General features: G+C 35.3%; 1 protein-coding gene across 3 annotated transcripts in view; it reads right to left on the bottom strand.

The window, feature by feature from the left end:
* AGPS (alkylglycerone phosphate synthase) overlaps window positions 1–14284 on the bottom strand; it is a 175847-nt gene that overhangs the window by 51019 nt on the left and 110544 nt on the right. For all 3 annotated transcript variants that reach the window (XM_037848960.1, XM_037848959.1, XM_037848958.1), the window contains exons 12-14: window positions 12860–12911; window positions 8739–8815; window positions 5738–5850 (exon numbers count right to left, since the gene is read on the bottom strand). In XM_037848960.1, the coding sequence (XP_037704888.1) occupies window positions 5738–5850; window positions 8739–8815; window positions 12860–12911 (242 nt within the window). The remainder of the gene's footprint in view (window positions 1–5737; window positions 5851–8738; window positions 8816–12859; window positions 12912–14284) is intronic.

The raw sequence follows: 14284 nt of genomic DNA, 5'->3' as shown, positions 1-14284 counted from the left end.
ATAAAACACTCATCTGAATTTCAACTACTTCCAACCATGCTGTCAAAACAGCAGAAAAAGAATTAGCAGTGAGAAACAAGCTTAAATAGTCTTCACAAGCATAACAAAGTACTTAAAATCTGGTTTTATCCATATATAAAGAAGAATGAAGATTGAGTAGGATCTCCCAAATATTAAGTGGTTTCTTCAAAACTTGAGCACATAGTGTTTGGAGTGCTAGGCATGGTATTTATTCTATGGAACTTACGACTTAAATGGGACACAAAACAAACACAGAAATAATAAAGGTTACAAAGCAAAAACAGATAGCTAGGTGCAAGACTAACAGATAAGGTCCTATTACTATGAATACATAAACTATCCATTTCAAATGAAAGTAGTTTTATTCATAGAAATCATATGTTAGTCTAGTTAGAATTAATCCCATATAACATATACTTCAGTCCAAGTACTCTCTATGGTTTGTGAAAGTCACACCTTATAATAAAAAAACAAATATTGCTTTCTAGTACCTTCAGAGTAGAGTTTGTAATTGCCTTTTCCTATCAGGCAGAAAAGAAGTTTTAACTATTCTCAGTCAGCTAAATAAAAGCTATCCAAAATTCTCAAAGCACCCACTAAAAACTCAACAAAACCAGATTAAAAGAAAAACATTTTTTCTTGTGACTTTTTTTGGGGTCATAACTGATGATTAACTTTTATGCCTGTCTTAGTGCCCTAAATACAAATCCTTGGGCTCACTTAGAATGCTGAGCCCTTAACCATGGGTGTCACCCAATAACCTCTGTTATTCCATCCTCTTCTGGAAGAATCCTTTCTCTTATGGCTCCCATTAACCCCTTATAGTTAAACCCCTTTCCTTCTCTGAAATTTTGCTGGCTTTGGTGGTAAGTAAATAATACGGTGTAGATGTATCCTTGCTCTATAAGAAAACTGGTAGTAAGTCAATTTCAGGTTGGGATATATAGGCTAAATCATAATTTCCTGACTTACTATTATAGCTGGATACATATACAAATTAGCGTCATCCTGGAGTGGTAAAGACTTCACAAAGGAAGCTCTGGTCTAGAACTACTTGGGGATGGGGTATAATGAAATGAAGGGGCTTGTTTGTATTACTATAATGTTAATAGGCGAAGAAGACATAACTTGGGTCCTGTAGTTGAGAGTAAAGAGACAGAAGACAAATCTGGGTTGAATGTATACAGATATGAGGTTGCCAAATAAAGTTCCAAAACAAAAGAAAAACTAATCACAGAATTGCTGTGGCAAGTGCTTCAAGAAAAATAGCTGAGCCATAGCTCAGGTAGAATTTAAACACAGTCAATCTCTGAGTACAAGAGAGAAAAAACTCTACCAATCTAGGAAATAGAAAGTTTATCCTGGGCCTAGTGGCTGAAGGAAAGGAAAGCAGAGTGAAGACTAGGAAAAAGATGCAAGAGACCTGTACTGGGAATTTTTGAGAAGGAGCATGCTAAGAAGGTATTTGGTAAAAAGTTATACGTAAGAGCATTTAGTAAGCCTGGCTCTTCTATGCTAGGATGAAACTGCGGGATACTGATCACGTGCTTCGACTTGGCGGGCCTGGGCTGGGGGACCTGATCAGCCCCTGGGGAGGGTGGTGGGCACGGGCGACAGCGCCCTCCACTGCCCCCCAGGCCTGGGAAAGTGGAGCCGGAGGCAGGCCCCATTTCCTCACCCAAAATACCACCGTAGGGGAGGCTTGCCGGAGGGAACCGCCTTTTCCCCACCCCCTTATCTTGCCCCTGACACTCCCCATTGCCAGAGCAACTCCCCCACCGTCAGTGCGCATGCGCAGTTACCAGAACAACTCCCACCCCTTGTCTATCAACCTCCGCACCCTCTCCGAACCCTCTAATCGCCCAATATAAGCTTGTGCTCTCTCTCTCTCTCTCTCCCTCTCCCTCTCCCTCTCCCTCTCCCTCTCCCTCTCCCTCTCCCTCGCCCTCGCCCTCGCCCTCGCCCTCGCCCTCGCCCTCTCTCGCCCTCGCCCTCGCCTCCGGGAAAGAGCCCCCGCCGCCGGTGTAACCGGCCGCCACCCCCCCCCCCCCCCCCAGACGAGTCAACTGCGACCGTATGAAACAAAGTTCTACTTTCCTGTCCCAGGTCAAGCTATTTTTCTTTAGACCTTCTTCTAATATCTGGAGGGGTGGGGAGGTGAACAGAAGAAACTGTTCCACTTTTGGTCCACTGTGACAAAGCACACTGAAACAAGCATTCTCTTACCCAAAGCCAGAAGAAATGGAATGTACATTCTAAATTATAAGCCCCAAAAGAGAAGAAAAGTCAATCTGGGGCTGCTTTTCTAAATCATAGATTTCCCTCTGAATTTAGCTTTCTGGAATTTTCATAGCTTTCAGAAATGTCTCTGCTTTGGCTGGAATTACCTTAAGATACAAGTTGCAAACAATTGCAGGCTTAGAAATTAAACACTTCTAACTTGGCACTTTTGCAACCTATATTTAGATTCAAACTGCTTCATGTTAAAGTAGCAACTTCCATCCCTTACTTCCTGTCTCCCTCCCCAATCACCTTGCCTTCCAGCCCACCCCACACCCCAGCACCAAATTACAAACATCAATCAGCAAGGTTTTTAAACAAATTCCAAGTTGTTTCATGAGGAAGGACTGGGGAGATTAATGAAAGAGGAAAGCAAGACAATCTTTTTATATAAAAGGGCCATCTGGTGAATCTAATCATTTTCATGTTGAATTACATTAAACAACTTAACTGTACACTTTAAAAATAACATAACACATTACCTTAAGTTCTATGGTAAATGTCAATACATCTGTCATGACTGCTGACAGGTTCTGTTTATTCTGCTCAGCTCTTAGGAAGGTTAAAGTATATTACTTCATGGATAAATTACAAAAGTATGATTATACAATATTTGGCTACTAAGCACTGTTGGGTCTTATGCGTACAAACATATTTAACAGTGTTTAGGTGGGGGTTGGAAGGTAAGGAGGAAGATTGGCTAAGACAATAAAAAAACATAAAAATGTTCAAAATAGTTGGGAGTGCTTCATTAAAGACCATCAATTTAAAGCAAATGAGATTATGGCAATAGAGGATAAAACAAAAGAAACAGAAAATAAAGAATAGATTAAAATGTCCTAATTCAAAATAAAATACATGGGCTAAACTAATTTATGAAAACTTCAGCAAGAAGAAACTTAATAGAGCTTTCCTCCATCATGCTATACAGAAGGAGAAATGACTGAGGAACGAGTGTTGGTAAAGTGACATCTTAAGTAAGAAAAAAATTACTGAACCTTTTGTGATTAGAAAAAAGAATTAGTGCCCAAAGAAAATTGGGGGGGGGGGGGGCGGGAATCCAGGACCTCTATTAGAAAAACACAAGAAGATATTTTCAAGTATCGAAAAATCAAAATAGCCCTAAGTCATCAGCTTGGTTGTTTAAAACAGATTTCTGCATCTAAATGAAGACAACCAGGATGAAAGTACAATAAGAAAGTACTCACAATAAAACCAAGAAGTAACAAATAATAGCATAAATATTGAGATCCTACTCTGGGCCTAAGTTTCTATCACTTTACCCTTGCTTTAAATTGATAACTCATTTACTGTAACTTATTTCCAATGGATGGATTTGATACAAATTTCATTCAGTATATACAAATCTGATGGAATTAAATCAATAGTTCTAGCACCTCAGTATCAGTATCTGAAGAGATCTGGATCCCATATCTTAAGGAAGATGTATTCTCTTTCTAAGTTGCAAATGGATGATGGTATATGATAGAAAACAAAACTGGCATTATGTGAAAAGGAGTTCATGAACTGTTGGCTGTTCAAATTAAATAAAACAGACAAAATGGTTCTGACAAATGCCTAGAGATTAAAATACATTATTTTAAAGGTAGCATAGTAATTAGGCTTAAATAAGTAGAATAAAAGATGTCAGAGAAAAATATTTAATTTCATTAATTCATTCAACAAGTATTAATCAAGCATCTAGTATGTGCCAGGCATCAAACAGAGACAGGTCATGCCGTATAAAAAATTATGTGGGAGGAAGAATAAAATAGGCATTTTTTCATCATTCTGCCCAAGTCTGGCAGGAAATGTGACACATTACTAGCTAGTAATGACCTGCTGGCTGATCTAAATTGTAATTATAATTATAGATCTTACAAAGTGGAATTCCTGTGTGGTGTGTATGTGTGTGTGGTGTGTGTGTTGGGGGCAGAAGGGTGGACATGAAACCAAGCAAATTTAATGTTATATACAGTGACTGAGCGATTACAGGAAACTTTAAAGAATTCCAATAAAATGTATCTTCCATTTCACTAGAAGTCCATCTGGAAAATTTTGAAATCCCAGTTAAATATTTAAATATATAAGGAAACACTTTCTTTTTTCAATCTCCAATATTTAAGGCTGGAGTAGATATAAAAGATTTTACTCTTCTTAAATGTTTCTGACCAATAATAATCTCCTTTAAGAAAAAAATGGCTTTTAATCAAATTACATATTTACTCCACATAACTTAGAAAATAGGTAAACATAAAGGGCTAAATTCTTCTGTGGGAAAGGAAGCATACATTTAAAAAAATGCAATCAAATTTAGAACACCTGATCAAAGATGTTTGGTCATTAAATGACTCAACACAATTACTTTCAGCTAATTTAGTTAAAACATCAGTGATTCTCAAAAAAAGAACTGTGGGAGAAGAAAAAATAAAAGATTAATGAGCCTCATCTTTTACTAAAGAAATTAATATTCTACTTGCTAATTTCAGAATAGGGTAAAATAAAAGTGAGAAATTAATTTGCAATATTTGAGAATGGTACAAAAATAGATTAAAAATTTAGTTTAGATCTTTTCCACCACCCAACAATAACTGTACTTTAATGGTAACACTAAATTCAGAAAACCCTAGAAATAAAAGATGTAACATTATATATGAGAAAAATATAGAAAAGTGGGGGTTCTAAGACACATTGCTCCAAATTAAGTATTTGTTCTTGTAAAAAAAAACAAACAAACAAAACAGCAGCGGAAAGAATAAAAAGTAAATATTTATAAAGAAGATTCAGAAATCAGAACAAGCAAAATTTCTATGTATATTTTAAGTCCTGAAATAAAAGAAGTAAAGACTGATGTCTGGAAAATTGTTAGTTTATGTTCTGAAAAAGGAAAGGAAGAAATGTAGTCCTGATAAATGACATCTTCAATACAGTTGTCATCAATCATTTTTATAATCAATCAAGCAGACAGACAGAAACCACCCTATCATTATTCAGTTGGTTATATATGTAACATGTTTTTTGTTTCTTTGTACCAGCACAAAACAGTAAGTGACACGGGGTGGAGTATAGATAATTTATCAAATACCTTTGATTAAACACAATTTCCTGTTCAAAACATACTAATAGCATGCTTTATTCATACACTATTACCAACAAATGGCAACATGACCATGAATTTTTTCCTATTTCACTTTAGCACAAATATTATAGATTAGCATAATGCAAAAATCTAACAAAAATGCAATAAAAATATCTACTATATCATATATATATGATTAGACAAGTAAAAGTAACATATCAATCCAATTTCCTGCAAATTCTGGAAGTAAACCAAAATGGTATTTAAAATTTACCATCAGTATATGACTACAAATTTTAAAAGGGTACATTAATAACTGATTGGAGATATTAGAATTTTAGTTTAACTTTCTCTTACCCAAATTTTGCAGCAATGTCATAAACTTGCTTTTCATGTTGAAGAACCTTCTCACGGTCCCCCTCAAACAGTAACGTAGCTACACTTAGCTGATTGGGATCAAATCCTTTAAACTACAAAAAAAATAAAATGCTATTATTACAGAAAAGTTTTATCCATAAAACGGTATATCAAAACACATTTTGATCTTTTTTTCTTCTGATTTGGATTCCTTTAAAATTGAGCTTGTGCAACTGTTAAAAAAAAAAGCTGAAAAAGAGCCCAGACTTCAATTAGTGACATGAATGAAGCAGATCTGGTTAACACTAGGGCACACCGGGCCAAAGGGTAAAGGTCGAAACTGACTGTGTTTTAGAACTTCAACTTCCATGTGAGACCAAGGGAAGAGATGTCTATTTGGGGCAGGATCTACATTTTCTAAACAGCGTAACTCTACAGTCGGTTTGTTCAAACACAACGATTGCATGGAGCTTTGAATAGGAAGTGAGATACAGTGGGTTGGTATAGGTTAGAGTGAAATAGTGACACATCCCAAAGTAATTTGGGCAGAGAATAAAAATATATTTATGCCGCCCCCCCCAGGAGCTGGGGGAAGGTGCAGAAGTGTGACTTCCTCACCTGGACTGGTGTTGATGTTGTCACAAACATTGGGACTGGCGGTTTGATGTGCCGAGCCCTCTATCATGGGACTTGCCCTTGTGGGGCTCATTACTGCAAAGGAGAGGCTAAACTTGCATATAATTGTGCCTAAGAGTCTCCCCCTGAGTACCTCTTTGTTGCTCAGATGTGGCCCCCTCTCTCTCTCTAACTGAGCCACCTTGGCAGGTGAACTCACTGCCCTCCCTGCTACGTGGGACTCGACTCCTGGGGTGTAAATCTCCCCGGCAACACAGGATATGACTCCCAGGGATGAATCTGGACCTGGCATCATGGGACTGAGAATATCTTCTTGACCAAAAGGGGGATGCAAAATGAGATGAAATAGTTTCAGTGGCTGAGAGATTTCAAACAGAGTCGAGAGGTCACTCTGGTGAACATTCTTATGCACTATATAGATAACACCTCTTAGGTTTTAATGTATCGGAATAGCTAGAAGTAAATACTTGAAACTACCAAACTCCAACCCAGTAGTCTGGACTCCTGAAGACGACTGTATAATAATGTAGATTACAAGGGGTGACAGTGTGATTGTGAAAGCCTTGTGGATCACACTCCCTTTGTCTAGTGTGTGGATGGATGGGTAGAAAAGTGGGGACAAAAACTAAATGACAAATAGGGTGGAATGGGGTGGTGGTTTGGGTGTTCTTTTTTTACTTTTATTTTTTATTCTTATTCTGATTTTTTCTGATCTAAAGAAATGTTCAAAAATAGATTGTGGTGATGAATGCATAACTATATGATCGTACTGTGCACAGTTGATTGTATACCATGGATGACTGCATGGTATGTGAATATATTTCAATAAAACTGAATTTAAAAAAAGAAAAGAAAGAAATCCAACAACTAACATTTACCATCACCAATATTTCCTAAAGAAGGGACATTTCTATACCAAAAAGTTGGAAAATGTGTGTTGATATTTCTTTTGCATTAAATACATTTGGCATTAAAAAAAAAAAATTGAGCTTGTGAACTTACATGTCCATCAACAAGAATGCTTACCGTACCTACTCAAGTCATGACAATATAACAGAACTATGCAGCAGAGTAAAAACACTTCACGTTAAAGTATGCCACAATATTAATCATAATGACATCAATTCTTGCCCATCAAATAAAAACCACAATGGATGATGAAGAATTTCTAAAATTCTTCTAGAAGAATAAACAGGTAGGTGATAGTAATAAGGAAAATTCTGAAAAACAAGAGGGAGAAATAGATCTTCACACTAATTAAATCCATTTAATTTTTCATAAACAGAAGCTCATAAAAAAGAATCAGGTGACATTAAAATAGGTTCTGTTTATTGGGTAAGTATATAAGATGTCTTAAGCATGGCAAATCAATGTAGAAAATCAGGGATTAGTTAATAGTGTTGCCACAAATGGTTAACAACTGGGGGAGTAAGAGACGAAGATTAATTTAGATCTTTACCTTGCATGATAAAATTGAAATAAATTCAAATAGTAATCAAGATAAATTGCTTAAAAATTCCCATTTAAAAGAAGAGAAAAAGAGAAGAAAAGGGCCCTAATCAGAGTTCTGGAGGAAGGAAAACTTTCTTCTGAAATTAGAAGTAATGAAATAATCACAGGAAAAGACAAACATTTTTCACATCAAAAAGAAAAACCTCCATAAAAAAGGCAGGCACCTGTCTGGAAAAAATTATTTACAACATTTATGACAAAAAGCATCTAATAATCCCCTTACTCAAAAGGGCATGCATCAAAGCACCAAGAAAAAACGTGGAACTGCCACCCCTGACAAAATAATCGCATCCAACTAATTCACACAAAATTTACATTTAGAAAATATGAGGATATGTTCAGTGTCACTGGAGTTACAAGAAGCGTCAACTAAAATCAAGTACTATTTTTCCCTTGTTAAATTTAAAACATAACAAAACAAAAAAAAAAATCCCACAGGCAATAACAGGATGCAAGAAAAAACAGCACCTGTGTTATGGCTAATGTTATTTAGCTGGTATAGCCCTGTAGGAAAGCAATTCAGCAATTTAAAACAAACTATACTCTTATTTCATTTCTAGGTATCAAGTGTAAAGGAAAAAAATTCAAGCTACAGAAAATGCTGTATGCATGAAATTGCTCAATGCAATGCTATTTTCAGGAACTTCAAAACAGGAAAAGAATTTAAAATTTTTGAAATCGCATGATTGATTTACTTAAAATATTTACTCCAATGTGAAAAATGATGATTATGAAATCTACAAAGCAGCATGGAAAAACATACTTATTGTAAGTGGAAATGAGCAGGAAAAAGCAGAAAAAAAATTTAATATGTTAAACATTTAAAATTTTAGCATTTTATAAAAATTCTTACCTTTGTAATATAAAACTTTTTCAATCCATCCAAAAATGATGTAAAAATAGAGGAAACCTGAGGTTTAAGAGCATGACCTAAAGATGTAAGGAAAAAAATGTATGTATTTTAAATTAACAGAAAATTCTGTTTTTTAGAAGATCAAAAGTATCTATGGCTAGTTCAGCTTAAATATCCTAAAAAAAGGTGAAAGTTTTTATGACTAATTTTTTAAATCTCCCTATATTATATATATGTATATATAAAACATATATATAAAGACCTACTTCTTTTATCTGTATCTTTCTTCAAAAGTCACAAAAACTTTTTATTTACAAAACTCAGTTTTTTTTAAGTCAAATTACTACATGTAATTAACTGTACACATACATTTATTTCATTAAGAACACCCAATAGTGGCTCGTTTTACTTTTATTTTTTCTAATTATACAGAAACCATTGAGAACTATAACCAAATATGGAGTCAATGCCAAATTTGAGGTTTCTTAATTCTTAATTCATACAGAATCTTGGCATTAAAAGAAGTAATTGCTTTCTTAATCACATCCAGAGAATTAAAATTGCCAAAATAACATAAATGGTGTCTCACAGTCTGTTAAATTAACATTTGCCTGAGGATTGAGCTTAATTGAGTAAAAGTCTTTTACTGTTTTATCCAATGTTTTCAGGGAGTAGCAACTTCTCAACTCCCAAGACTGTTACACTGAAGAGTCATGCATCTGGCCTTTGTGCTATGAACCCGATTCAGAAGAATGTGGTGTACCATTTATGGAGAAATTTTGTAAAGAATTTTAAATCCTTTAATAAATCTAAAATTATGTCCAAATAAAAGGTTTTCTTTTAAAAAAGATTTTAAAGTTTGGGAGGCTTTTGTTTGTTTGTTTTTAAAATGTAGATCCTTTAAAATGGGCACAAACAGCCAACCAGCTACTTTTGGGGAAAAAAAAAAAGTCTCTGAGGAAAAAAAAACTACCACTTGCAATCTTTTACCTTCATCTAATTTTTCAAATGTGAGAATCTGAATCTTTAAAACTAATTTACCACATTTTTTAACTCATTATAATAAGCTATGTTACATAAAACACATTAAGTCTTAACCAGAGGCTAAGAGCTGAATATCCATGCTCCAGCTGAGACATTAAAAAAAAAAAAAAAAAAAAGGCAGATTAGATAAAGTTCAACCTAGCAATCATTTTGAACTCCTGGACCACAAGAGGTTTCTTGGGGAGTGTTCTGGATTGTTTTCTTTAATTGTAACCTATCAGAGCTACTTCTCCAACATAAAAAGTACTTTCAAAGACTCAATTTCTAGCATGTAAAAAGTTAGAAATAACATATCATTAAAACATTTATTGTCCCAAATGGAAAATAACAGCAAGTGGGGGTGGGGTGGGTAATAATACACACACACACACACACACGAATGTATGTGTTTGTGTTCTTAAAAAACATTAAAATCATCTGTTCTTCAGACAAAAGACACACACACATGAATGTATGTGTTTGTGTTCTTAAAAAACATTAAAATCATCTGTTCCTCAGACAAAAGTCTTCTAATCCATATACAATACACGAGGCCTCCAAATGTTCCTACTCTGATGTGAAATAATCCATAAGGGTCAATGTTCATCACAATACATTGAGATTTATATACACAATTTCCATTAAAAATAGTGAGGATTAGTCACATATATACCTAATACTCAGTTGACATGACAGGATTTGCAGCATACTGACATTTAAGTGGGTTAAGCAGCAGTACTACCTAGAGAATATTAATTATCTTTGACTTATCCTTAAATTAATGTTGCCTATCATGTTTGTTACATTCCAAATATATTCCAACTATTGTGTTTTATCTTTTATTGTAAACTAAGAAGCTATTTTCCATATTTTCCAAATTTACTAGCTAGATAGTTTGATTAGAGAATTTTGTTGTTGTTACAGTGCTCATTAAATGATAAAGTATTGTTATGAAATGGTGGAAAAAGTCTTGGGCTTTGGAGTCAGCTGGATTTGGATTCAACCCCAGCTGTGCCAGTTATGACTTGCGGACTTTGGCCAAAATATTTAGCCTTTGAGTTCTTTGTAAAACAAACAAACAAAAAAAAACAAAAAACAAAAACCCTGAAGAACGGTTGTAAGGAGATAGCTGATAAAGTGTGCTGATAATGCACTTGGTATTATGCTAATTATCCAGGGTTTGTCCACTCTCTTTTGCCAATTTGATGATTAACTCAAACAAAGCTTAAATTCCTATTATGCGACAGGTACAGGAGATACAAAAATGAATAAAAACCCTCCCCTAAATTTGAGACACTTTAGTCTACAGAGGAAACAGACTCACAAAAAGATTATTTCAATATAATGTATTAAGGGTTGTATCAGAGGTAGGAGTGATATTAAAAATACTAACAAACAATAATATGGCTTGTGCTATATTAACAATCAACATGGCACAAGCAATGATCAGTCAGTGGGGACATTAGTCACAGTGCTGGGACAGGGTCCTGGACACCCCTTGCTGTGCTAAGTAAACATTTCTCCCTTAGTTGCTTGATCATGGAGTAACAGCAGGATATAGAGGAAAAGACTTCAGTTGGTACTGAGGAATCAAAAGGGTTATATGCAGCCAAAAAGCATGATTTCAAAAAGATAGCTTTGGTGACCTTGTAAAGGACAGGGGAGACAGTCAAGATTGGAGAGAGTAGAACCTATCTTAGAGGTGGGTGGGGGTATGTAAATACGTCTAGATATGGTAATAAGAATGCACAACAGGGATGACAGATTGCCAGGAGGACCTTTTCCTTTAAATCTTCATTTTAAATTGTTATAGATTCTGATTATAAATAAAATCTGACCAAAGCATAGTTAATTTTATGAAGGTGCTTATGTCTAGCATAATTTGCTAAAATAATAGCATATAAATGGATAGCCCAGTCTTCTTAATTAAATTCATGGCTCTCTTAAGACCTAGATCCCTAGATGCAAACCAAAACACATAGGCAGCTTGATTTTCATTTGAATGAACTATTTCATTACCTATACAACACATTTACTTTGGATTTTTGTTTTCCAATAACACAGTATTTTGTAAGTAAATCTACTTAAAGAAATAAACATTTGTGACTAATGTAGAAGAATCTAATTTTAAAACTAAATCTTGGTATGTTAGGAACCAGACTTCCTTAGCTACGTTTCTATACACTACTATCATTTTTTAGAAAATCATTTCCATAATTTCTGGGGCTGTTTTGAGCATACTTAAATTGTATAAACTTAAATCTCAAACAAAATTTCAGCACATGGAAAAAATATAGAAGCAATAAAACTAGAATTAGAAAGATGATAAATACTGTCAGGAAGTTTAATAGTTTGAACAAAACAGAAAAAGAAAAATGGTTTCAAACGTGCCTGCATACTCAATTTTCCACTCAAATATCCCTCGGGCACCTTAAATACAACTGGCTGTAATGTCTTTTCCCCCAAACCACCACCTCTGCTTGTCATTCTTTGCACACAATCAATCAAATCAGAAATCTGGCAGTTGCCCTCAACCAGGTGGCTGAAATCCCATTGCTGACAAGATAAAATTCAAGTCTATCCTGCAAAGTCCTAGTCCACCCATCCAGCTTTACCTCTTACAACAACCTTACCTTTCCCTCTATTTCAGCCACACAGAACTATCTGAAGTACCTGAAACATGCCATTGTGATTTCACAACCTCGTATTTTTGCTGATAAGTGAACAAGTTTTATGGGGGAGAAGGAGAGAATATCTCTGGCAAACTTCTATTTACCTCTTAGGATTTAGCTCAAGAGTCCTCCTTTTTTAAGAAGCCCTTTCTGACTTTCCACCCCCACTTCAAGCAGAATCAACCACTCCTTCATTTGTACCCCATGGTATCCAGAGCAGTCTTCTTTCACAGCACCGCCAACACTGCTGCACCCATTCATTTATGTATTGTCTGTTTTCGTTAGATTGAAAGCTGCCTGAAGGGCAGTACTATGACATTCATCTTTCTAGCTCTGCACTCAGTATTCTCCCTGGCACATAACTAGTGTTTCATAAACCTTTGTTCCCAAATGGGCAGATTTTTTAATTTACTATTTCCTTCTTACCAAAATGAAACTGGTGGTTGTCCATGAGGCGAATAGATGCAGGAGCACATCTCTGTTTAAAAAAAAAAAAAATGATATAAGCATAATATGAATATTACCTTTCTGTGATTAAGAAATTAAAAAGTTTAGCTCTTAAGGATATATTAAGGAAAAGAATCTTACTATTTTATTCAATTTTGTGAAGGAAATACAACATCAGTGACTTCTATAAGATATTTGGAGAAAAGGAGAAATCTACATATATAATACATACCTACATGAGTTACCAGATCTTAATCTGCAGCAAAGGTCTGCTTAACGCCTGATAAAGAACTATGGGAACAGCCAAAAAGAACTACCAGGCTAGAGTGAATTATTTTAGAAGAAGGTAGAAATTTTTAAGACTAAAACCAGGGCCTAGAGCATTCTGTTATTTACAAACTATATTTTATCATTAGGTTCCTGGGCACTTTTGAAAATGAAGGTGATGATGGAAATTTTTGTGGGCTAAAGCACTTAAAAAATTATCTGCAATTTCTTTCTTCACAGATAACTCTAGGAATCGTTTCTTCTTTTCATCCCTTCTCATAGTCCATTTTAAATAGAAAAGTTATCCAGATAGTTCCCAGAATTCTAAGATCTTTCAGGGTTAGTTGTATGATAATTGCAATTAAACTGTGAAGTGTGAAATTATGTATCTAAAAATGCACCAGTGTTATATTTACCTAGACACACCCTAAAGCTGCAAGGAAAGAAAAATAAAGGAAGCAGATATTTATATTAATTTTGTGATGCTAAAACACTACAATACAAACACCAGCAAAGCTCTAGTTAGCTACGGTTTCTCCATAGAGTTAAAGTAAGTGAGCTGCACCATAATGAATTTATGTTCCTGTGCCAGTTTATATATATTACATCCCCCAGACAAAGCCATACTCTTTAATGCAATTTTGTGGGGGCAGATTGATTATCCTTTTTGATTAAGGTGTGATCTCTTGACTGAATGCTTCCATGGAGATTTGGCCCCACCCATTCCTGGTGGGTCTTGATTAGTTTACTGGAGTCCTTTAAAAAGAGCTCTAGGCCCAGACACTTGCTGACACTTTGAGATGCTAGTCCAGAGTTTGCTCCGGAGAAGCTAAGGGATGAAAATGTCCCTGGATATGCTCAACCAAAATCCAGATGCTTGCTGAGATGGCTGGAGATGTGGAAAGAAGGACGTTTGGAGATGCTAAGCTAACAGATGAAACCCAGAGTTTGGCCCGGAGAAGCTAAGAGAAACCAAGACATTTTGGAGAATGCCATTTTGAAACGCAACCTGGGAGCAAAGGAACAGCAGACCCCAGCCACATGCCTTCCCACAGAAAGAAGTATTCTGGACGCCATCAACTGGTTCTTCAACGAAGTTATCATCTGTTGATGCCTTAGTTTGGACACTTAGAACTG

This window comes from Choloepus didactylus, chromosome 9 (genome assembly GCF_015220235.1).
Source record: "Choloepus didactylus isolate mChoDid1 chromosome 9, mChoDid1.pri, whole genome shotgun sequence".
In the NCBI taxonomy this organism is placed as follows: domain Eukaryota; kingdom Metazoa; phylum Chordata; class Mammalia; order Pilosa; family Megalonychidae; genus Choloepus; species Choloepus didactylus.
This window is presented reverse-complemented; position numbering and strand designations above follow the sequence as displayed.